A 25,344-nucleotide genomic window follows, 5' to 3' on the forward strand; every position below is an offset into this window, starting at 1 on the left:
CCGTCCCTGCTATTGTTTACATGCTTTGTAGGTAATCCAGTTTCACTCGGGGATAATGAATGGACAGTTTCTCCATTACATTGTCAATGCCTTGTACTTGCTCTTAGAGATGAGTTAATTATGTAGGTATCTTTGCTCAAGGATAATAGTCAGCTGCATGTGTGTAATGGTATTTACGAAGTGGAGCATCTAATTTTGTACTATTTCCAAAGGTGTAATTCAGATTCTCTTAACCCTTTATCAGTCGTTCATTAAATACATGGGCATTTAAAACCATAGAAAAAAGGTTACTATAATATTGAATGATATTACAAAACTTTAAAATAACTAGTTATACAGCAGAAAGTGGTCAGTACTAAAAGGTTTTTTCCAGTTTTATGTTCTTGGGTAGCTGGGATGTTGCCTGATCTTTGGTGATTGGTGGGGAGAACTCAGCGGGGTTCTTTGATTTCATGGACTAGCATGCAGAGGCATTTTGTATGTCCACTGAAGTAAGGGTTAATGATATTATTAAAATAATATGTTAGATGATTTAATTCATTTTTAAGGTTGTAAATAGAAATCAGCTTGCTATGACACCCAAAGTTGCTGCTCGTTTATAGTGCAGGTGCAGCAGATGGAAGCAGAGTTAAGGGATTACAGTAACTCCTTTAACCGTCTGCAGTCAGTCAGTCCAGTCTGACATCCGATTATAGTGCTCTGTTCTCCATGAGGGGAGGAGGATGGAGGGAGAGGAGAGGCGAGGAGCTCTGAGCAGCTCACAGCTCCTCCGTCCGGCCCTCAGTCACATGTGCTCTGTGCTACTGCAGCAACTGATACCTGCCTTGACTCTGGATTGCAGTGACTGTGTGAGGTGTTGTGGATGCAGGGGTTACGCAGCTCTGTGGGAAACATACCTTAGGTATCCACTCAGTTTGCCATGCTGATTACATGGTGGTATTTATACCTTACAGCTCGGAGCTTCGCCGATCAAAGCAAGTATTGCTGCTGTTTTTGTGTCTGGCTGCGTGTCGTTTCAAGGTGATCTCTGTGTGGGATGGAGTGCAGTCCCTGTGATTTTAGTTGGGCTAGATTAAGATGTTACTCATGCTTTTGTGAGTGCTGTTGGGATGAATGCCAGGCTTAATTTTTAATCCCTCTAGGCTTTGACAGGCTGCAGTATTTATGAAGTTTGAACATGTTAGCCTGCAGGAGAGTTTGCTTCTGTTGTGTTTGAGACATGTATATCATCTATTTATCATCTGTTTATTAGTAATCATCATATTACTTGACTAGATCCACTTTTCCCTTCCTCCTTTGGTTTACACTCTTCAGCACTGAGAATGGCTTCAATCCTGCAGAAGCTGATCACCCCACTGTTCAGCGGTACACCAGATCCCCCCAGGAATAAAGTGACAGTTGTGGGTGTGGGCCAGGTTGGGATGGCCTGTGCCGTCAGCATCCTTCTGAGGGTAAGAGTCCTAATGTTTATGCTTAGATTACCAGCCTGCTGCTCTCACAGTATGGGGTAATACGTAGGATCCTCCTAGACTGACACCGGATTACTGATCTCTTGGCATCTGAACTCGATCTTATCTTCTCTCTGTCCATGTTGAAGGAAACATGTCATTGTCATTACAATCACAAAACTTCATCTGACTTTCCACTAACACATTGCAGCTGGTTTTACTTCTTTGCAGATAAGGGCAGGAAAATCATGTCCAGACAGTTGTAGGAGCAGGAAGCGTGACATCCACAGTGAACATTCCCTTTACTTGCAATTGCATTTTAGAAAGTTGAGACTAAACTATCAGTTATATGACTGCTCAACGATTATAGGAATTAGTGGTATCTAATAGGTCAGAGTGCAGTTTACAATTAACTGTATATTTTCCACCTACTCCAGAACTGCAATAACAAAATAAAAAAGCCCTCTGCTCCAGAGTTAGTGTTTTGTTTGCCTCATCTGGATTAGTCTTTCAGTATAGTGGAAAGGCAAGGATGGTATTCTAATATGAATGAAAACATAGATGAGGATATTTTGTTTTATTTCTGCCATTAGAGTAGATTAAATTTCCCACTCTGGAATTTTAAAATAAACAGCCTGAACTTTTGTAAGTGCAGAAAGCAGTTTTGTTGCTCCAGCGTCGACTGGATTGTTCTGACAGCCACTGGGTGTGTTGCAGGAGCTGGCTGATGAATTGGCCCTTGTGGATGTGGTGGAAGACAAGCTGAAAGGAGAGATGATGGATCTGCAGCATGGCAGCCTCTTCCTCAAAACCCCCAAAATAATTGCATCTAAAGGTAAGTTTATGTCTCAAATATAGAAGGTAATTCCGTTTGTATAAACCTGTTCTGGTGCACCTTTGTTGCACTTCACTGTTCAGTTTTTGGGCTCACAAAGTTGTTGTGCCTCTGGGCTGAAGGTTAAAAAAGGAAGTGAAAGTGAGACTCAGCATAACGGAACAGGTTGATGTTGTTAGTTGCCTTGCAGTAAAGGCATCCGGTTTGACAGTAACGCTACTTGTGTACAATGAGAAAAATTTTAAAGTAAAAAATGATCCGTCTCCCACCACAGTTCAAAACATTGAAATTTACATGCCAACTAAATGTAAATGTCTGTAAAGTCTTCACAACTATGAGTAAAGCTTAATAAATATTCTTTCTTTTTGACCTGCACAGGCTAATCTACTAATATTGCACCCTAATATTTGGAAGAAACAGTAGATAAATGAGCCCTGCGATGGACTGGTCCAGGGTGTACCCTGCCTCTTGCCTGCTAATTGCTGGGATAGGTTTCAGCTTCCTGAATTGTATTAAGCAGTATAGAAAATTAATGAATGAGTACATTTATGTTCCATCTACTATTTGGGAACATGAATGTACCTTCTAAGCCCTTAGAAAAGTACCTTAAGGTCCAATTATAAGCCATTGAGGGTACATGAATCCAGATTATACTTTAGGGAATAGAAATGAACATGTACTGTACTCATAGATGCCAGCATCTATTTATAAGTAAACAAGAATAGAATAGATTAGAACCAAAAAGTGTAAACAATGTGAGTTTTTTTTTTTTTTTTTCTTTTTTTCTATTTTTTGGTCAACATGCTGACTTCTCTTTCTCCCCTGTCAGACTACTCAGTTACAGCTAATTCCCGCATCGTTGTGGTGACAGCTGGAGTCCGTCAGCAGGAGGGAGAGAGTAGGCTGAACCTTGTCCAGAGAAATGTCAACATCTTTAAGCACATCATCCCGCAGGTTGTCAGATACAGCCCTGACTGCATCATCATCGTTGTTTCCAACCCAGGTGCTGTCAGTCAAAATGTTATTACAGCGCTCTGTTTGTCTGTCACAGGCAAAGATGTGCAGTGTTTATCTTGTAATGCTGATGATATCTTCCTTTATTAGTTGACGTTTTGACCTATGTGACCTGGAAACTCAGCGGCCTTCCTAAGCACCGCATCATTGGCAGTGGCACCAACTTAGACTCTGCACGCTTCCGCTTTCTAATGGCCGACAAACTGGGGATCCACCCCAGCAGTTTCAACGGATGGATCCTGGGGGAACATGGAGACACCAGCGGTGAGGACTGCAAAATTTAAGCAAATGCTGCCGCTCTAAACTGCTGCTGAGCAAGCTCAAAGAAGGTGTCACTTTATCTTAAGATCATATGATGGCGGATGTTGTAAGTGTGTGAGATATACGATATTTGTAAGGCTGATGGTTTCAACATGTGCGTTCATAGTACCTGTATGGAGCGGAACAAATGTAGCTGGAGTCAACCTGCAGACATTAAACCCTGATATTGGCACCGACTCTGATGAAGAGAACTGGAAAGAGACCCACAAAATGGTTGTGAACAGGTAGGCAAGATCCCTTAAAAAAACACATAATTTTCGTTATATGATACATAGCTGCTGCAGCTCTTGTCATCCTCTATTTGAAATGCTCTGTTTTAGATCATGTCTCTGTAAGGATCCCCTCTGATTGCCCAGCTGGCCCAGCTTGCAACCTCTGTTTCATACCTCAGTCTCACAGCCTGAGAATAATTGTGGCCACATAAGAGCTGTGTGCTATACTGGCCCCACACGACACATAAGTGTCTAAAGTGCATGAAAGTTCCTGCATTTTCTCTTCCAGCCAACAACACTGTATTTGTTGTGCTTTGATTGGAGCTATGAGAGTTTAAAGTTAAGTTGCCAAAGCAGCTGCTCATTCTTTGTTTGAGATGTTCCGAACTGGCTGAGGGACATATTATTCATAGTAGGTTAATCTCTGGTATAAATGAGGCATCACATGAAGAATTTTCTTTGGGAGAAAATAAATTTTATTATTGTTAACTTTGACTTTTGAAACTCAGGCTGTTTATATGTGCAAAAAGCTACACAACACCCTGAAGGAAAGTGGAAAATCTTTATAGTGTTGACTGTGAAAAATGCAGTATATTCCTGGGGGAAGATTTTTCTTTAGATTTGTTTCTATTTTGTTAAAGTAATTTGAATAAGGGGACGCACATTCTTGTTACCATAAATATGAGAAGTACTTCAAAACATGTTAATAACATTACATAATTTAGGAAAATAGGTATGTACATATGCCACCATCACTTCCATAAGCCACTAATATATTAGCTTAAACTGAAAGCAGTTTTCAATCCACAGACAAGTTTAATGTATTCTTAAAGCAGAGTAAAAATGGGGACAAAAGTAGCTTTTTTTATTTACTTTCAAGTATTTGTAATACCTTTAACAAGCCAGACAGCTCCAGGATCTAGCATCTTAGCTGTGTGTTGTGTCTCTCAGTGCTTACGAGGTGATCAAACTGAAGGGTTACACCAACTGGGCCATCGGTCTGAGTGTGGCTGACCTGACAGAGAGCCTCATGAGAAACATGAATAGGATTCATCCTGTCTCCACCATGGTGAAGGTACAAGATGGCCACATGTACACACTCATTCATTTATTCTTTCATTTATGCAGATATATGCTCAAAACCCATTTGGCATGACTCAAAGTTGTAGGACTGAAATATAATTTATAGTATGCATTTTTAAAACATTGTTTTTAAAAATGCCAGAAAAAAATGCATAATTTAAAATATATACCTTTCACACTGGACACAAAACACACTAACATCTGGCTTTTGTGTCCATTGGGAAAAGGTACAGTGAGCATCAATGTCTCTAACTGGAAATAATTTAGGTATTTATTGACTCCTGACTAAATAAATAAATAAAATTATGCTACATGCTATTTTTCATCCTTTGTAGGCCTGTTTCTATTGTCTCATGATGATCTTTCGCTCTAACAAATTGGTATTTTTGTATGTTTTTAACATTTCAGACTATGTAAAAGAAATAGTTGTATTTTCCTAACAATTATATTATTTAAAAGCTGAAATAAAAACATGATTTTTTGCAGATCTGCTGGCAGTAGACGTCATTTTTGTTTGTTTCTGTCTTTACTGTATGCACATCCTGACATTATGGTTCTTCAACACCAGGACATGTATGGGATCAGTGATGAGGTCTACCTCAGTCTGCCCTGCGTGTTGAACAACGGAGGCGTGGCGAGCGTGGTCAACATGACCCTGACCGACGATGAGGTGGCCCAGCTGCAAGCCAGTGCCAACACATTGTGGGACATCCAGAAGGACCTGCAGGATCTCTAAACGAACACCAGGGGACGGCATAGTTGCATCTTCCTGACTGCCGGTCACTTAGAGTTTCATCACTCTGCCGTCACCAAACCCAGAAAGCTTCACCTTCTGCACTTTCAACCCACTGCTCTCTGTAGCTTCACAGTGTTGGGAGTTTCATCCCATCAAATTTAGCTGTAGGTGTAATTGTTGAAGAGACCAAAGTTGACATAAACTGGAAGAAATGCTCTGATTAATGTGTCCATGAGTTTGGGACCATGAGTCACTTATGTTGCTTTGATGCAAAATAAAGCAAGTTTGTTGGTGTTTGAGGAGCATAGTTTCCATTATTCTGTGGTACACAGTAAATATATTCTGTGTTAGTTTTGCAGGCACAGCATAGATTTTGTTAACATCAGCCGGCGGTTACTGAAGGGGATCTGGAGAGCGACAGGCCCTAAAAGTTCGAACCAGAAGGTTCAGATGAAAGCTCCTGTTTCGTTTTCTCTCTTCTGCCTCTCTGATAAACAAGATCAAAACTGAAAATCAGCTGCCTCCTCTGACCCCAACATGACTCCTTCAGTGACGTCAAGGGAGAAAGTGTGAAGATGTATGACTGAATGTTGGTGTTAATCACTGAGCTGTGGAAATGAGTGTCATTAATGCTTAAAGCTTCATTATTTAATTACTTCACTAATACAACTAACAGAAAATCCCTTTAACTTTACAGAAGGAACTCCACATGGAGGTGATTTGGTTTATTCACACAGATATTAAAATATAATACAGCTTACACACAATATATTTTATTTTCACAGAACAGATAACAGTAAATATGTTTAGCAGCTTAACACATACTGTAAAAAATAATTTAATTGCACCAGCCATGTTCAAAAAGAAAAAAAAATAAGCTTTTGTTACTGTTAGCCTTCACAGATGGTTTCAGTCCAGCTCTTGATAGTTGAGGTGGTTATCTGGTCCACCTCCACCTGAGGAAGTAAATTAATTTTAAAACAACTTAGATGGTGGTCAGGAAGAGTTAACGTCATGAGTTTTACCTTCTTCCACAGCGCGCTGCAGGAGCTCCAAAAGAAGGAATGAAGCCAAAGACGACCCACGTCCATCGCTGATCTGGTTGTAATTCACTGAAAAGAAAAAGAGCAAAGGCATTTTGAAAAGAAGCTAAATGAATATTTAATGCCTGTCTTCAAACAAAAGAAAGTATAGATACAAAACTGTGTGAAGAAGATATATGTGGAGTTTGTAAGATTATCATCATACTCATAATCTGGTGGTAAAATGTGTTGGTATCACCTTTAATTTTACTGATGTCAGGCAAGTTTTTAAATAGCATTTTTAAACAAATGTACAGTCCAACACATTAAATACATATTAGTACAGTCATACGGTTTCAAAGATGTTGAATTAAGCTCTAAGCAGTCAATCCACATCTACAGATTTTCAGTAGCATGACACGTTAATCACATATTATCACGCGTTAGACACACCTAAATGTAAAGTGTCTGCGTCCTCTCTGCTGCCACGCTCCAACACTGAGCGATGTCCCTCTGCAACACATCAACATTCAGCAATGTTTTATCTGGACGTAACCAGGCGGCTTCAGGATCACTGTGTTTGCTGCTAAAAATATGTCCTTACGTGCTCCTTTCAGGTATAAGATCGCTTGAGGAGTCCAGTTTCTCCTCTGCAAAACCATTCAAAAAGTCCAGTTTTATCTCAAATGAATATTTCTAGATATGAAATTTATAGAGAAATAAATCTTGCACTCACCTGTGGAGCAGTCCAGCACTCGGATACCAATACCACCACAATAAGTGTGACTTTAAGAGACATTGCTGAACTCTATGATCTATCACAAACAGCGCTACTAAGAAAATCAAAATAGAAGAGGAAGTATGTTTTTTTAGTTTTTTTTTTAGCATTATAACTAGAAATTTATCCACCCAGCCAAAATGACCAGAGTTCTGTTTCTATTCTTAAGCAGCATAATATAAACATTTTCTTAGAGAGTTACAGTTAAATTGTAGTGAAAGTTATAATATAAAATATGTCTATAGGAAAAGTTTGAATTGCTCCCACTACTGTTAACTATAACTTCACAATTTTATTTCACATGCTAGCATATTATTAAGTATTGTTAGTGGCATATTATACTTATTTCACTGTGCTGCACACACATCTATTATATATATCTATATGCATGTATAAGACATTTAAAGAAAAGTAAACCAACAACACTAATAATTCTAAATAATAATAATAACAGTAATAATAATACAGCTTACTGTTGTTCCTTGCTCTCCTGTGGGATGCTGTCTGTTTAATCAGTGGTAAGTGCTTGGTCCTCCTTTGTAGCTGCAGTGGCGTCATTTAAAGAAAACAATAAATCAGTCATTATAGATCATTAGTGATGAGGCTGACAGGTGATTTAATTACATCACACCTCAGACTCCAGCTGACAGGTGCTGTTGAAGCCGTCATTGCGCATTAATTGGAGACACATAGAGAAGGTTGAACTTCTGAGGATATCTTCACCAGGTCACCACAAGCTGACGACAGTGGTGAGACTTTATGAATGAGCCTCATATGATGACAGCGAATCCGTGAGTGTGTGGGTGCAGACACCTGCAGGGGGCCTGAGGCTTGAAAGCAGTGTGAGGTTGCTTTCCATAAAAAGCTGCATGATCGAGTTACTACTACTTGTTTTTCTCCTGAGCATTATGAGGGCTTGTTTCTACATTTACTGAAACATTTAGGCGATGATGATCATTAAGTGAAGCTACAGCCACAAGGTTGCATTAATTACCTGAGAAATCCCCCCATAAAAGCTGCTGTGTCCATTTTAAAGCAACTCGTGAGTTCATCAGCAGAAGTGCAGAACTTCAGCGTTATCATCCTGCCTGTAAACAGGGGCTTTAAGGATCAACTCCTTGATCACCATAGGGCCAAGCGGAGGTATTGTTACTGGCTTGAGTTCACCTGTCACTGCTTCCACAGGAGCTAAGGGTCAGCGCTATGCACTGTGAAGAACTGATCAGAGCACCTCTATAAAAGCAGACGTTTTGTCAGTTTTGCTGGTCTGGAGCCAAGGAGGAAAGACATCAACAATGATCCTAGAGAAGCAGCTGTTACTGCGGCACATCAGTCCATGACAGGGAAATAAGGTAAGGTATAAAAAAGCAAGCGGCATAAAAATTTATATATTTTGTACACATCTGTAAAAAAAAAGGATAACATCTAACACTGGCCTGTGGGAGACTGTGCATTCATATGGTGTATGAACAGTAACATTGACACAGAGCTCTGACGTCTTACTCATCTTCACACTCAGGAGTTGAAAAGTTGGATTTGCTGGAAAGTAAAAATCTCTGTATCCGAAAGCAATAGGAGTTATGTACTGGATCAACATTCTTGCTGACTATACAGTAATTCATACAGTAATTAATGACATAACTGATCTCTACAGCCTCTACAATATAGAAAAGACACACTTTATTTCAAGTATGCACTTAGAAAAGTTACAGTAAAACATTTTTGTCACAAATGACTTAAACCTTTTTATGTTAGCTTGTTTTTTTTTTTTCAACATTTCACATTTCTGTTACATTAAGCTCGACCTTATTTAATTCATAGTTTAAAATTCCAGTAACACGTCATATATGAACCTTAAAAACATGCTCTCAGGCACGCAGTCCGGATGCTGTCAAAGGGTCACAGCTCTGCTTGGAGTTAGTCGGGTGGTCCCAAGTATTCAGTCTATAAATATAACAGAGGAGTGATACAAAAAAGGAAAAAAAAAAGCTGTTTGTTTTTCCTGTAGCAGTCAGATACTGTTTCTCGCTGGAGAAGAAACTCGATGATATTCGTGGAACGCCCATAAACACCTTTGTCTCTTTTGTGCAGAATATTATTCAGATTCACAGCAGAGGACTGGCAATGATCAAAACATAGTCACTATTAGAAGCCATATAAATACTGGAATTGTCCTCTGTTGCATCAGCAGCTTCATGTTATACCATAGTGTTGCTCTCACCAATCTTGTCCACCAGCTGAAAAAGAGCAAGAAAACAGGGTACAGTTATTTATAAGTGACTCATTCAGGACTGCAGTCATTCTCTTCTGAGACATGTTTTACACATGAACAACGAAGTATTTCTGGAAAATGTTTTTACAATGCATTTCAGGCTTTCTCTGGAGTTATAACTTATATGGACACATTTTTGCTTGGTTACGTGCTGGAGATGCCCCCGCACAAAACGCAGATGATGCAGAACATGTGTGTAAGGTTTTCTTAGACTTTTAAGGTTTGTAACCAGACGAAAATTCAAATGTGGGTTGCAGTATCCATAAATATGTTAGCATCCCAAAATATATCATTCCCTGGCAAAAAAGTATGGAATGACTTGCAAACATGTATAACTTGCTCTTTAAACACTTTTAAACAGGGATCAGTTTGTTCACATTTGGCGTTTTGTGGATTAAATTTACTTTTTTTACATATTAATGTATTTTGAACCACGATGACCTGGATAATTAAGGACCTCCACAGATGACCACAAGATTATTTTAGAAAAAAACTGTTTGGTTGTTGTGTTAGTGTGTGGCTCATTGACGGGCATAACACTTACTGCACTGATCCCAGGTAAGCTGAGCAAAGATCCGAGCACAGGTATGCGTCTGATAAACCCGACTGCTACCGGGAAGAATCCCCTGTTAACAAAAAGCATAAGTGAGACAAGACAAAGACTGTTACTGATGACAAGATGTACTTTCCATCCATTTGAGCTAACCTGAATAAGAGGAAAAAACCATAGATCTCTAGAACTACTCCAATGATCGGCCAGCCGATCAAAACCACAAAGATTCCTCCCAGGAAAAAGCTTGTGGCTTTGGCTTTGTGTCGCTGGAAGAAGAATCTGAATGTGCGTTCCAGGCCGATGACAAAAGACAGACCTGAGACAAACAGGATCTGCATGAACAACAAAAAGCACAATATGTTTAGCAGCTTTCAGGCCAATGTGAAATATTTGCATGTGTCACAACTGCATGTTATGGACTCACATTTCCAATGGCGAGCAGAGCTTTGTCAAAAAACAGCATCATCCCAAAGAAAAGGAAAAACACACCAAACCCTGTAAGCCCCATCCCAATTTCTGCAGTGATCAAGAAAAAGTTATTATTATATGTGATTCATCACGTCATTTAATGTAGTCAACAGCACATCATTAAAGACGGAATATATTGTAAAAACACGAAGGTAAACTTGGAGCAAAGCTGTAGCTTAAGATAGCAACTGAAATACTAATAAAACGTAAAAATTGGTTTGTTTTTTTTTATCCTGCATATTGTAAATAGATAGACTGAGGACGTACTTTTCATTACAAATACTTTACAATGACGTATAGATGCTCTCAGCCAATCATGTTTATGCTGTTAGCCTCGTACATTTAGCTAAATTGGGTCTGATGCTACAAAGAATAAGCAGAAAAACGGAGACACCTCTTACTTTGAGAATCCGTTAGCGAAATCATTTTGACAGCTGCTGGATAATTTATCTACTCGTGCAAAGGTCGTAACGTTTTAAAACTTACAAATTATTTAAAATTGTAAGCTAACTAAACTGTTGCTACTACGATATCAGCGCCACCGGCAAAGGAAGAGCTAGCGGTTTCTTTACGGCACCACGTCTAGCAGAACCACGTCGTCACGCAATCTAACAGAGATCGTCTATGTAGACAGTTTCCATTGATCAAGCAAGTTGTATGACTTTTCATTGTGTTAAATGTGATTACTTTCACAGAATTAAGAAATACTTTCAACATCTATCCATCATTTTCTATACTGGATTTTTATTTATTTTATTTATTTTTTTTTTTTTTTGTTTTTTTCAGATTTGTAGGTTCGTAGTTTTTGATATCCAGAAATTTAAACAGAGTAATAGCTCTTCTTATCTCAAAATATTTAGTGACGCGTGCACGCGCGTTCAGACGTGTCAGTGCCTCACAGTGATTGTGCAATTATTAGCTCACTAAATATTCGTTTTAACTAAACACGTCAGAGTTTAACTGATAGAGCTGGTTATAATTCTATATATAATTTAAATGTAGGTTGTTGTGTAATTGCTTATTAAAACGTGAAGTACGTCGTGTATTCTTCTCTGGCGTTTTTATCTGGACTACAACTCCCATGAGGTTATGGGAACAGGAAGAGCAAAATCTCAGATTCCGACGTGTTCAACTAAAACAGGAGTTTGCAGAAAAGGAGAAGACTTCCTCCGAAACACGAACCGCGGCTCATTTTCAAAAATGCGCCGCTCGGTGGGACTCTGAGCGACGCTTTTTTGCCGAGTTTGTTGGGCTGTAAACCATCATGGGGACCGTGTTTGCCATTGTGCTAGTTTTTGTCGGATGTTGTAGCAATGTGGTATCCCTGGAGCTGCTTGTGAGGTCAGTGACAAACTTGGAATGGACTCGTCAACTCAAAGGTCTTCATAAATGCAGCAAACGTCTGTTTGGACACAGACCTGTAGAAATGGGGTTTTTTTTGTTTTTTTTTTTTTTTTTTTTTTTTTTACCTTTTCCCCCTGTACTGAAACACATCAGTGTAAGGGATGAGATCAGTAGGTTTTAATGAATTAAATCATTGTGGCTTTTTTGATGATGAGTGTTAATCTGAACATGCACGCAGCTGCAAAGAAGAACCTGTTTAGCCATGTATTAGAAACCAAGCCAAGTTACAGTAGAGTAAAATGTGCATTTAGTATTATTATTAGTATTATTTTATGCTCTCTATTCCTGTAACTGATCACAGTTTCACTTATCTGATCACATGTGGCCCATGCAGTATTTATAAACCTCCCGTCAAAGCTTTACATAACATCTTAGTAAAGCTGGGTGGCTTCTGGCCTGATCATAACGGTCACCTGTTTTGTCTTTCAGAGACTTTCCAGGATGCGGCAACATAGTGACCTTTGCTCAGTTTGTGTTCATCGCTTTAGAAGGTTTCGTCTTTGAATCAAACTTTGGGAGGAAGAAACCAGCTATCCCCGTCAGGTGAAGAAATAAATCTGTTTCTGTACTGTTTCAGGTGAGACTGAGAGTTTACACTTAATTAATGTTTTAATCTTCTTTTTTTCCCCCAGTAACTATGTTATCATGGTGACAATGTTCTTCACTGTGAGCGTCATCAACAACTATGCTCTCAACTTCAACATCGCCATGCCGTTACACATGATCTTTAGATCAGTAAGTGTTGCATCTTTTTTTCACTGAACCCCCAACCCCCACCCACACACACACACACACCTCAGTCTGGCCTCTGTGCTTGAACCATTGTCTTGCTTCTCCACAGGGATCCCTAATCGCGAACATGATCCTTGGAATAATCATCCTAAAGAAGAGGTAACCTTCCCTCCTCCTGCATGCTTCACAGCTCGTTCAGTGCACTGTGGATTGATTGCATCTCACTTTTTCTCTCTCAGGTATTCAGCCAGCAAATATCTGTCTATAGCTTTAGTTTCAGTAGGAATCTTCATCTGCACCATCATGTCTGCCAAACAAGTGGTGAGTTTTCTGATGACCTTAGCAATTTAACAAAGCATCTGTTTCATTTTCAGTAATGCACTACTGCGTTGTTTCTGCAGAATATATCCAACGAGGGTTCAGAAGACCAAGGCTTTTATGCCTTTATGCACTGGCTTATTGGTGAGTATTGGTGCAAAGATTTAGTGAATTTATGAATAGTAGAGCTAGTTAAACAGCTGGTATTAGCTGATGAACTTGGTGCTGTTATGCTGATTTTTTTTTTGTTCTGTTCATTAAGGCATTGCCATGTTGACCTTTGCCCTGCTGATGTCTGCGAGGATGGGCATTTTCCAGGAGACATTGTATAAGCAGTATGGAAAACACTCCAAAGAAGCCCTGTTCTATAATGTAAGTTTTCTTCCAGCTCAGACACCCACACAATCTCAGCTGAGTTATAATGGATTTTGTTTCTTTGTATTAATAGTTTTCCAGGAAACTGTCTCATTAGATTTTACATTAATCTAATGCAGGTTGATCAACAGAAAACTCTGTTCATGTCTTTCCAGCACTGCCTTCCTCTTCCAGGCTTCCTGCTTCTCTCCACAGACATCTACAACCACTGCATCTACTTCAATCAGAGCAGTGAGTTCCTGCAGATGTTCAGGGATGCTTCTGTTTGTGGAGGTCACTGATCACAGATGTAAATAACTATTATGTTTTCTTCTGTTTTCTGGCAGCTCCTGTACTCCTACCGGTAGTTGGAGTGACCATGCCAATAATGTGGGTCTACCTGCTGATCAACGTTATCACACAGTATCCTTATTATTATTATTATTATATTTCCAACCATCTAAAATTATTCTTTTAAAACTTTCTTTGCTCTGATCTTTAACTTTGCATAATTTTTACATTCACTAAATTAACTGAAGATGTGAGGGGAAAAGTATAATATATAATCTTCAAATAGCCAGTTTATCCATTTTCTCAGAGTCTTGTTGTAGACCCTAATCATTCCTTCAGGTATGTGTGCATCCGCGGTGTGTTCATCCTCACCACAGAGTGCGCTTCGCTGACCGTCACACTGGTCGTGACTCTCAGAAAGTTCCTCAGCCTCATCTTCTCCATCATGTACTTCCAAAACCCCTTCACTACCTGGCACTGGTTGGGCACAGCCGTGGTCTTTGTGGGTACTCTGCTTTACACGGAGGTGTGGAGCAGCTTGCAGACCGCCCTGCGAGGACCCAAGGAGAAGAAGGCAGAGTGATGAAGAGAGACTGGTTGGTGGGTCAGGAACTCTGCCAGCTTGTTGGACTTTGAGATTGTTTTTAACTTGACTTCAGTGGTTATATATGTTTAAAGCCATTTTGTTTTAATACTTGGTCATGCATCCGAAGTCAGCCCCTCACAAATACAAACAGACGTTGGTGCTATTTTACGTTTATTTTTAATTTTGTCAACAGATCCCACAAAAAAAAGACCAAAACTAACATGGTTCATTGGTACAAAATGCTCTGATGGTATTTCAGTCTTGTATGTGAGCTGAAAATGATCTCAGGTCCTGGCCTGGTTGTCACTCAAACCGCACCAGGGGTTAAAATTAAGTCAGCATTTCTCAACTGTCCTCTGATATGTGGCTGGGCAGCTCTTTGAGTTTTAGTAGAGCTCACATAGAAGACTGTACAACCACATCTCACATTCGACAAATGTTCGACAGTGTTTTGATCTTCTGTCAACTTTCATCTTGAGAGTTTCAAGTCCTCTCAGTACACCCAATCCTCAAACAGCAGACACAGGTTCACTATGTAATTTTATGTATCCAGCTTAAACTTTCATCTGTTTTGGTTTTTAAACTAATTTTCAGAACTACTGTCCAGTTTCCAAAGAGTTGAAATGCTGAGTAAATGGAATTATGAATAGATACAAGTAAATCACTAAAATCATGTATTGCTATAGTTTTGAGAGTGACACATTTTCTTGCTAGTTATAGTATTTCAGCTGTCAGATGTTTTTTCCTGATTGAAAACATTACACAGCTTGTATATTTACCCCATACCAACATCTTTGGAATATGCAGCTGGCATCAAAATAGAAAAGATTTTGTATCAATATTTGGTAACTTGTGTCTCTTTCAATTTCCTCTAGAGTTGAAATTATTTGTAAGTCCTTGTATATTGTTTTTAATCATGCTATGTTTTGGTGAAGTTATCTTTTTCACACTTTTAGCATCGTTCATCCACAAACAGTTCAGTTAGATTAGCTGTATCTCCATGTGTTTGTGTTGTGTTCCAGCTGGCTTTAACAGACTATACCTGTAGATTAGAAAAAGTGGTCCAAAAAGATTGGGGTAAAATTTATTTGCTTAGGGATGAAATTACCTGTTTAAATTGAAATATGTGCAATGATCATTCATGATGAGCTGTAGGCTGGTATTTTGGTACCCATCATATCAGATATTAGTACACATTTATTGTTGGGTTTGGTCTTTTCTGGGGATCTGCTGAAAAAACTGAAAAATACAAACTCACCAGCCTTACCATTTGTTAGCTTTAATACCTCAGTGACATTTAAGTTCGGACACAACTTTTTTTTTTTTTTTTTTTTTTTCCTGTGATCTTGTTTATTTATTTTCTCAAAGTTTTAGTTTATTTGATCCATGTTGACCAGAATTACATTGACCCAGTAATTTAATGCTGTTTAAGCAGAAGACATTCATGAATGAGTTGCAGCTGGAGCAAGATATAAAGTTTATTTATGCTAATTACATAGTGTGTCCTTATGTTGTCTCAGGTATGTTAGAACAGTACTTGTCAACAATAAATCTTTACACTCCGTGTCTACTGAAATTATGAAGTTTTTAAAAATATGTTACTGAATTCCCAATTGAGTTTGTGTAATGGGAACAGTCAGGTTTAGCTGTAAAGAAAGCTTGGACAACATGTTCTCTGCAGTCAAGACTCAGTGGACCAATCCGCACAGGCGTTGCTCAGCTCCATCCAATGGGAGCTACCGTTGTTTGCACGTGGAGGTGGGAGGGGTGAGCTTGTTGCAGCTGTGAGGAGCTGATTTCACTGATCGCCTATGCACTGTGGATTAAATAATTCTGGTGAGTGGCAAACTCCTGGTTGAAGCGTGTAGCTGCAGCAGCGGGACTGGATGGGGGGAAACAGCCCGAGTCATTTCTCTGAGGAGGACGAAGGCGGAGGAATAACTTTTGTGAAGGGCATTCGGGTGAGTGGAAGAAAGCTCCTGGCAACTGGAAAGACAAATTGCTGCAGAGTGCTTTAGTGTTCACATTTCATTCTGGGTCAGTTTCAGGTTACTTGTCCTGCTTGTTTGACTAGTAAACTTCAGTAAACTTGCCCTTGTGTTGTCACTGAGCACCAAGTCAGCAGCTCCACTCCTGTGATAAATATAGACAGAGCATAGTTAGTTATTACTGACATGGAAACATGTAGCAAAGAGACTTTCTTTCATCTTTTTATACAATTTCTAAAATTGCAAACTAATAAGCTAGAATTCCTTAATATGGTAAACAAACAAATGTGCTTCAACTTGCTTTAGTTTCTTGACAGGGTTGTTATTAAAGGAAGTTCATATGTTCATATAAAATCATATGTGTGTGTCAAATTGAAAGGAAATTAGTGTTTAAATTATGCTTGTCCTCAGTAAATCATATTGCTGGAAACGCTGTTTATTTACCGTTTCTATGGTGCCACATTTGTTAGGAAAATGCATTTGTGGGATGAGCAGCTTAGTTAAGTATGTGGGTTGCACCCTTAAAAAACTTGCAGAATCTTCTCTGCCAAACTTATTCTGCCAATGACTCTTGTTCACTGTTGTTTAGTGGATTGGATGATTAAAGTTTGAACAAACAAGACATATTGGCAATTTAATAACAAACAGGGAGCTCTGTAACATGTGGAAGACCCATTCACAGCCACAACAGCCTGGCACTTCCTCCTCATGCTGGTGAGGAGCTTGGGCTCACACTGCTGTGGGATGGCTTCCCATTCTTCAACCATCATTCGTTACAGATCAGCCAATGTGGTTTTGTTGGTCACTCTGGCATGACTAGCACACCCAAGTGATCCCACAAATGGTCAATGGGGTTGAGATCAGGAGCCCATTTAATCCTTTTTACTCCCATATTCTGGAGGTATATTCTGGTAAAACCCTGCTCTGTGGGAGCGAGCATTGTTGTGCTGGAGGAAAGAGTTCAAACCCAGACTGTGGAGATATGGGATTCCCACTCATTGCAGAATCTCACCTTGAAGTCTTTCTGCACTGAGATTGCCTCTAAAGATGACAGACCTCATATTCCCTTTCAAAGGAAGATGCCACCCCACACCATCACACTTTTTTCATGGGTGGAAAAATACATACTCAACTCTGCTGCTCATCCCACAACTGCATTTTCCTTACAACTGTAGCACCATTCAAAAAATAAATCAGGAGGCTCCCCGACAGTACAAGATTTATTTCCAATAAACAGTGTTAGAACAAATCCCTTCTTCCCAAATGCCTCATCTGGCATTTTTAGTCAGTTCCTATTTACTTAGTTTTAACAAAAAATTTAACTTGATTAACCATAGGTTACAGTTTTTTTCTTCAAAACTGCACAAGGCTACATGGTCTTCTACAGCTGATTAATGAAAAGCCAAACAAAGTGCAACAATATCCAACAGATGTACATCTTGAAAATATTATAGGAATTACTGGTTTAGACAACACCCCTCTGGACTTCAGATCAGACAGAAGCAGCTGCAAAAATAGAACTTAAAACACCAAAAGGATGAGCCTGGAAACACCTGAATAATGAGAATAAATGGTGGTTGTACCCAGTGGCAGTCATACCACTCATTGTTTTTATGCTTTTTAATTTCATCAGCTGTCAGATAAAGTCATCAACCGGATGAAACATTCATCAAAGCTCGCCTCTCCTCATCACTCACCTGAACCACAAACACAAGTGGTCACTCCAGTTCCTGCCCCCTCTCTTGAGCATTTATTGCCTCTTCTGACACCACCTCCACCTCCATTCGTCGCCACTCCTCTTCCTCAGGAAGCCTTACCAACACCGCCATCAGTGGAACATGTTCCTCCTGTAAAACTAGTTCCCCCTCCTCCAATTAGGTTTCACACCCTTCCTCAATCCTCAGTGGAGCCTACACCTCCTTCTCCACCTGAAGAGCCAAAAACTCTCCCTGTTGTTTCTACTCCACCTCCACTGCCATCCACACCTCCTCTAAGGGGCGACACACCTGTGGCTTCGGAAGCTCTTTCTCCACCTTCTGCTGCTGAGCCAATAGTCCTGCCTCCAGCTGAATCCTTTATTCCACCTGTAGAGCCAGAAACCCTGACTACACCACAGATAGCAGAACCAGTCGGTGAACCTGCCATCCTCCATTCACCTGTCGAGTCATCTCCAGCATCCATGGCTCCGCCCGAGCCTCCATGTCTTCCCTGTGAACGTGAGAATCCAACACCTCCAGCGACTATTGAGCTTGTTGCTGTTGCCCCTCTTGAATGTGATGCTCCATCGCTTCCTTCAGTGGAAACAGTTCAACTTCCTCCTAGTGTCGAAACACCTCCAGCAGCTGCTGAGCCTCTCGAATCTGCTCCTCCATCATCTTCTTTAGTTGAAACAGTTCAGCTTCCTTCTACTGTTGAATCTCCACCAGTTGAAACAGTAATCCCCGTTGATTCAGCTCCAGCTGAAGCTGTCGTTCTTCTACCGCAAGCAGAGCCCGTAGTTCCATCTGCTGCAGCCGAAGAAGTGCCTGCAGCTGTAGCGCCAGCTGTTGAACCAACTCCACCTCCTCCGGAGCCTATCTCAGCACTCCCTCCTGCACCACAACCCTGTTTGGAGGAAACATCACCACCCTGTCATTGTGAGGACCATTCTATTGTACCCTCTGGTGCACCTATAGTTGTACCCTCTCCAGAGCTCATAGCACCATCTGCTGAGCTCGTAGCACCATCTCCTTCTGATATAGCTCCACTTGCTGAGAAGCCCACCCCATCTCCACCTGCTGATGTTGTTGAAGATGAGGCACCTGTTGTTATCACAGTGCCACCTCCTGCAGCAGGTGAGTTAGATTCGACATAATAACCGCAGTTACTGATGCTTGTAAATGTCGCCCAATGTGCTCACTGGAACAAGATTAATGTCTAAAGCTACTCGTGCTGTTGCAGGTCCTGCAGATGGCACAGTTTAGCTCACATGCACCCTATTGGAACAAATAATAGTGCCAAGACTTAATTATTAAATTAGATATAGGAACAAAAGCAAACTCAGGAATGCAAAAGAAATAGTAAGCAAGTTTTTTTTTTTTTTTTATTATTTTTATTAAAAGAATGGTGTAAAATGTTGGCATTAGGGGTAAGACACCTCACATAGGTTAGCTTGTTGGATGTCTAACTCATGGTTGTGGTTTATTTGATTCATCCTTATTATAACTGGAAATTAAGAGCACTTAGCTTTCACATACCAACTATCAGCAGCACATTATAAAAAATGGTGAGGGGAAAAACAAAAAAACTCCTGCTTTCTTTTGTTTATGGTTTTAAGCTTTTAATAACAGCTAAACAACAAAATATACTAATTCAATATTTTTTTTTCTATGTCTTCATATGCAGCTTTACCTGTTTCTCCAGAGGTTGTGGAAGAAGAGCTGAGGCAGAAGATCAAAGCGGAGATGCAAAAAAGTCTGGAGGACGAGATTAAACATAAAAGGGAAGAGCTGCAGCGACAGTAAGGACACAAACGTTTGTGTGGGGGCTGATTCGGGTATTTTTGAAAAGATGGAAGGGCTTTTTATGAATGAAATGTAAAATGTTCTGCTGAGGATGCTCGGTATGAAAAGTGCCCATCAGTTTATTGTTAATCTAATCGGCAACATTTATGAGTCAAGTTTAAAACTGGTCATATGTAAGGAACTAAAAATGCATCATTCATAGCCTTTTTTAAAAAAGTAGCTGTTAATTTCCTTTGTAATCATTGAAATGTTTATATTAATCCTGCAGAAATTATAAGTAATTTACATGACTACCAAAGTGAGAAATGAAGAGCATATACGCTCTTAATCTTAATAAATATGACGTATGAATTCAAGCACAAAGATTTCTCATTAACCTTCACAGTTAAACTTGAAACTGGTCAGTTTATGGGATTAAGCTAAGTAGGAAATCCTCATACTTGAGCTGGAACCTGCAGCTATTACCACTCACACATTGTCAATCGGATAATTGTCTGACCGTGCCAGCCGTGTAAAAGATGTGTGCTTTGTGTTTGTGAAGGCTGGAGGAAATAAGGGCTCAGGCTCAAGCAGAGGCGAAGGCAGCAGCTCAGGCTCAAGTGGAAGAGCAAGCGAAGAAGACTCTGGAGGAGCAGAAAGCGGCATACATGGAGAAGCTGACAGAGTCCATCGCAAAGGAGCGAACTAAGGCGGAGGATGAGAGACTCATGGTGCAGCTTTATGTAAGGAGTTGAAGACATACATGGCTTTATGTGTCAGGATCTCTCTCTCATAAAGATTCTCTTTCCTCTTATTGTGCTTCTTTGTCTTTCTCGTCCTGTTGTTTCAGTGGATGGAGCTGAAGGTAAGACGGTAGTCTTTTTACATGCATGTCTGACTCTTCCTTGTTCAGTCTGCTCTAATCACACTTCTGTCACTACTGCCATCCTTTGCTGCTGTTAATTACCTCGAAGAAAGAACAAAAAGTATCACAGAAGCACAAAGAAGATGGGTGTTGCTGCATAATGAGCTTGCTGCTGTGCTGATGTCTTCACATGTTGAACTCACACAGGCTCACCACCTGGAAGAAAAGGAGAAAGAACTGAAGACACGAGATACCCTCTACAGGGAACATGTCACAAAACTAGAAGCAAAGGTAAGTAGATATAAGTGACACTTAAAGTAAAAGTAGATTCTTAAATTTCCGGGGCAGAAATCAAATTAAAGCAAACTAATGGAATTGACCGTGTTGACTATTGTTTGTAAAAGATTTAGAAACCTTTAGTATTCACTGAATCACACCCAGACTGATTCAATCTACTTAGAGGCTTGTTGAAGTGAATTGATTCAGAAATTCTTCACTCTTTATAAACATGACAATTCATGTTTACACCAGAATATTATATTGATAGAGTGAAAATATGGCATGAGGACTTAGTGTCAGGGCAAAGAGCAGAAAGGGACTTTTAAATCACCCAAGGTGTATAAAGAGACAACAGAGAGACCTCTCAGGAAAGGAAACAAGACTTAAGATGTAGTGAAAGATATAAGAAATTAGCATTTCACAACTGATTATGAAGAGTTTTGTACTCTTGTATCCAAGTTACAGATAAAAGATGATTTGGGGATTTTTTTTTTTTCTCAATTTCTGGCCACTAAGGGGCAGTGAGACTCAACAATACACTTAGTGCAGATGAGTAATCACTATAATATATCAGGATTTTTCAACTCCAGTCCTTGAAGGGCACTATCCTTTCTTTTTTTTTTTTTTTTTTTTTTTTGGGGGGGGGGGTTCCTTGCTTCAGCACACCCAGTTCAGATGAAGCAGATCTCCTCAACACTTGTTCTCAGGTTCTGAGAACAGGTGAGTTCAATCCAGGAAAAGGCTAAACCTGCACCCTTGAGGACTGAAGTTGAAGAACTCTTTTGTATGTCGTTGCATTTTACCTTGATGCTGAATGTTTTTGCTTTTTTTTTTCTTTTTTTTGCCGTTAGTGTTCAGAGTTTTATAAAGTGTCTGCTGAAAGCTTCCAGAAAGGCAAGAAAGAAACTCAAAACCGTTTTGCGTAAGTCCTCATCTTGTATTTCTGAATCAGTGTAAATGAATAGCTCTAATCCATGTTACATAAGCATTGCTTTAGCTTTTGTAATTAATAGTACAAATGACAGACAAGTCTGCTTTGAATGTTAGTAATAAATTTAGTGTTGTGTAGTCCGAAAGCGGCATTAAATTGGATCTTTGTGGTTTTGCTCCCTCTGTCTCAGACGTTTTGATGTCCAGCCAGTGTGTGGAGACCTGCAGGGCCAGATACTGAAATGTTACAAGGAGAATACGGGAAAGACTCTGTCCTGCTCAGGCATCGCATCAGCCTATATGCAGTGTGTGGACAACGCCAAGAAGGTACAACTTAACATTTAAAGGTTTGAAGTTTAACACACAATTTATTAATTATTGATAACATTGTATCCTTATTTTCTTTCTACAGAATAAGTTGAGCACTGGAGGGTAATGTGGACCACAGTTTAACTTCTGCAACAACACAAAAATGGACGTAAATCAGAAGAACACCATGAAACAGAAGAGTTAAATCGCCTTTTTCATGTTACTGAAGAGGTGCCATATGCCCACAGACTTGCAAATGTGGTGTAGTAATCAGATGTGGTTGCAGTGCCATAAACAGTCTAGTCCTTAAGACATTCAATATCAGTCACTGTAAAACCAGCTGTGCCAGTAATAAATCGATTTAAAATGTGAGGAAAACAAAGATTTAAGTCACTGGTGAAAAATATGTGTGTGCCTTGAAGTTATTGGATTCCTGATGCATGAAAGAACTATGACGTGAGATGAGTGTTGAACCTGTGTGAAAAGATGGCATTAATAAATCTTGATTAAAATATCTGGGCTAGTTCATAATTTATAAAAAGATTTGTTACGTGGTTGCTAAATTCAAGCAAAATGAAGCACCTCAGCTTGAAAAGATCACAAGATCCTACATACTGAAGATAAAACAGTCACCAGTAATATGGGGCAATGTTGCACATGCTTCTGTAGAAAATGACTTTGGTTGAAGGAGGACAAAAAAAACATTGTCATTAAATACAGCACTTGTAAAATCTGGGCATTTCTTAAAAACATCTTTATATCTAATTGTGATAGTCACTGGGCTACTTTGCCTGAGGGCCCTACATATGATATATATTCGTCGTTTCCATAAATAACTATAATTCTTGTAAGACCTGCTATAAAAAAAGTGAGTGTGACCAAGAATCTGATGATAGCTGTAGCTCAGTTTTTCAAAACGTCCAGGTCAATCACTGCAGCACAGCAAAGATCTCTGTTTATGGTGGGTTGACCAAATCAAATCAAATTTTATTTATAGAGCACTGTTTATATACAAAGTAACACAAAAAATAACATAATAAAATAACATAAAAAATTCATTAAAAACAAAATTTAACAAAATTTAAAAGTCTTCACACATTAAAGAATAGAACAAAGAATAAAAGGCACAATCGTACACAAACTCACACACATACAAAGCGCATGCACACTCCCCCCACCTGCCCATACCACATCCTGTACAAACATGAACTCCCATCACTAATAACTGTCTCTGAAAAAATAATAATAAAATTAAAACATCTGGCTTGATGCTGCTGTGAGGAAATGATATCTTGGGGATCCAGTCACACCAGAATCCAGCCCACCCATGACCGCATAGGGCGCCACCACAGGAACCACCCAGGTGAGGACAGGCCGAAGTCCACACCACAGCCAGAAGGCTGCAGTGCAGGACCCCCAGCCACCCAGACAAGGGCAGTCACCATGGCAACAACCCAGCAGACAGAGCAAGTAGAGCTACTGGTGTGGAGGATCTGTAAAAACAAGAATAAATAAACTCAAACAATGAGTGACAAGAATACAAATAAAGGAGTTCAGGAAAAATATAAATAAAATAAAGGCATTTATAAAAACTACATGGGCAAAAATTAAACAATAAAATGTAAAACAATAAAACAGAAAGCCATAAAAAATAGGTGGTAAAAAATAATAGAAGAATATATGGTTAAATAAGCTAAATACAGCTATAAGCTAGACTAAAAAGTCAGGTCATAAGCCTGTTTTTTTTTTTTAAAAACAGTTTCTGCAGCCCTGAGGTTGTCTGGTAGGCTGTTCCTCAGTCGAGGCCCATAGTGGTGAAACAAGGCCGCACCATAAGTTTTGGTTCTGACTTTGGGAACAACCAAGAGGCCGGTACCAGAGGACTTCAGGGTCTGCGGGGGTTCATAATCTAAAAGTAAGTCTGATAAGTACGGAGGCCCAAGACCATTAAGACATTTATACATAACTGTAAGAACCCTAAAATCAATATAGCTTCCTCCTCAGTAGACAACACATAATGGCCTGTATAGATCTTCAGATACTCAGATAAATGTAATACTCTGTAAATGTAAATGTATATATCATATACAGTATGAGCCACACAGTCACCAGCAGAGGCTACTGCGTCTGCAGGCACAGGCTGCTGATTCACTGACTTCTGGCTGCGTTAACTGTGTAATATCTGAATATTTTGTTATCAAACACAATAATCTTGACAGGAGCTGCCCGTTGTTCAGTCCAACTCAAACTTTTCAGTGTCACATGCACATCAACCTACAATATCCCTCACCTGATAATCCATTAAACTTCTCACGTCTATGCCAAGTATTACTAGCAACAAAAATAGCTCAGCACTAAGTGTGCAAAGTAGCAGTTTTCACGTTTGTACTGTTTTATAATAACTGATTCATAATTATGTACCACAACACAGTTTTTGTAAAGTTTTTGGGGACTTAATAAAGTAGAAGAAATAAGGCATCATGCTACAAAATCAATAAAGCTAAAAGTAACGTCAAAGTTCAGCTGTGAAATAATGGTAAATATTGAAAAATCTCCATCATATTTCACTGAAATATAGAAGAGAAAATATGCTGCAAAAAGGACAAACACTTAAGGCGTGGTTAGGTCTGTGTAAACACAAGTTTTTGTCTATCAAAATTAACAGTGTTCAATTAGTTTAGTAAAAACTGTGTAGTTAAGTTAGGAACTGTGTGTGCTGGTGTGAAGTGTTATCATGTGATTGTAGGTACACCATGTGGATGTCTGACTATACATTGCATGTGGATGCAGACACAGACAGATCTTCTTCAAATGGTACAAGTTTTACAGTTCACATCCAAAAGACTTAAAGTTTTACACACTTTTTAAGAAATATGTTGAATATTATTCTAACTATTGCCACAAACTCTACTGTTTTAATTTAGTACTGTTTGGCTGACTGGCTTAAACCCTTTTTGTCAAAACTTCAGTTTTGCTAATATGATTCATTTTTGTTACTGCAATTGCTTCACGTAATTTCCACGCCTTTACAAAAGAGGTCAACAGATTTTGATGTGCTGAGGTA

General features: G+C 39.4%; 5 protein-coding genes across 6 annotated transcripts; 3 read left to right on the forward strand and 2 right to left on the reverse strand.

The window, feature by feature from the left end:
* Positions 1-806: 806 nt before the first annotated feature.
* ldhbb (lactate dehydrogenase Bb) lies at positions 807-5,919 on the forward strand. Its single transcript, XM_041996728.1, has 8 exons — positions 807-974; positions 1,315-1,451; positions 2,166-2,283; positions 3,113-3,286; positions 3,388-3,561; positions 3,725-3,842; positions 4,782-4,905; positions 5,482-5,919. Exons 1-8 carry the CDS (start codon positions 920-922, stop codon positions 5,647-5,649), a joined length of 1,068 nt encoding a protein of 355 aa, XP_041852662.1. The 5' UTR covers positions 807-919; the 3' UTR covers positions 5,650-5,919.
* A 594-nt stretch (positions 5,920-6,513) lies between these two features.
* Positions 6,514-8,075, reverse strand: LOC121647375 (spexin prohormone 1-like). The gene is made up of 6 exons (XM_041996731.1): positions 7,923-8,075; positions 7,408-7,479; positions 7,276-7,321; positions 7,125-7,184; positions 6,675-6,761; positions 6,514-6,605 (listed from the first exon to the last, which is right to left on the reverse strand). The coding sequence occupies exons 2-6, from the start codon at positions 7,468-7,470 to the stop codon at positions 6,559-6,561; spliced, it is 303 nt and encodes a 100-aa protein (XP_041852665.1). The 5' UTR covers positions 7,471-7,479; positions 7,923-8,075; the 3' UTR covers positions 6,514-6,558.
* Positions 8,076-9,107: 1,032 nt separating this feature from the next.
* Positions 9,108-11,332, reverse strand: golt1bb (golgi transport 1Bb). Its single transcript, XM_041996730.1, has 5 exons — positions 11,144-11,332; positions 10,699-10,790; positions 10,428-10,606; positions 10,266-10,347; positions 9,108-9,686 (listed from the first exon to the last, which is right to left on the reverse strand). Exons 1-5 carry the CDS (start codon positions 11,166-11,168, stop codon positions 9,648-9,650), a joined length of 417 nt encoding a protein of 138 aa, XP_041852664.1. The 5' UTR covers positions 11,169-11,332; the 3' UTR covers positions 9,108-9,647.
* A 296-nt stretch (positions 11,333-11,628) lies between these two features.
* On the forward strand, positions 11,629-16,045 carry slc35b4 (solute carrier family 35 member B4). The gene is made up of 10 exons (XM_041996729.1): positions 11,629-12,083; positions 12,576-12,689; positions 12,779-12,881; positions 12,988-13,037; positions 13,118-13,199; positions 13,280-13,340; positions 13,459-13,568; positions 13,727-13,802; positions 13,898-13,973; positions 14,181-16,045. The coding sequence occupies exons 1-10, from the start codon at positions 12,007-12,009 to the stop codon at positions 14,422-14,424; spliced, it is 993 nt and encodes a 330-aa protein (XP_041852663.1). The 5' UTR covers positions 11,629-12,006; the 3' UTR covers positions 14,425-16,045.
* Positions 16,046-16,168: 123 nt separating this feature from the next.
* On the forward strand, positions 16,169-22,438 carry chchd3b (coiled-coil-helix-coiled-coil-helix domain containing 3b). 2 transcript variants are annotated; one of them, XM_041996726.1, is made up of 9 exons: positions 16,169-16,388; positions 18,049-19,249; positions 19,800-19,914; positions 20,460-20,640; positions 20,748-20,762; positions 20,970-21,053; positions 21,893-21,963; positions 22,163-22,298; positions 22,384-22,438. In XM_041996726.1, exons 1-9 carry the CDS (start codon positions 16,314-16,316, stop codon positions 22,405-22,407), a joined length of 1,902 nt encoding a protein of 633 aa, XP_041852660.1. In that variant the 5' UTR covers positions 16,169-16,313; the 3' UTR covers positions 22,408-22,438. The 2 variants fall into 2 exon arrangements, with proteins under 2 accessions (XP_041852660.1, XP_041852661.1); XM_041996727.1 differs by lacking the exon at positions 20,748-20,762.
* Positions 22,439-25,344: the final 2,906 nt, after the last annotated feature.

The sequence above is a fragment of the Melanotaenia boesemani genome, chromosome 10 (genome assembly GCF_017639745.1).
Source record: "Melanotaenia boesemani isolate fMelBoe1 chromosome 10, fMelBoe1.pri, whole genome shotgun sequence".
NCBI classification, from domain to species: domain Eukaryota; kingdom Metazoa; phylum Chordata; class Actinopteri; order Atheriniformes; family Melanotaeniidae; genus Melanotaenia; species Melanotaenia boesemani.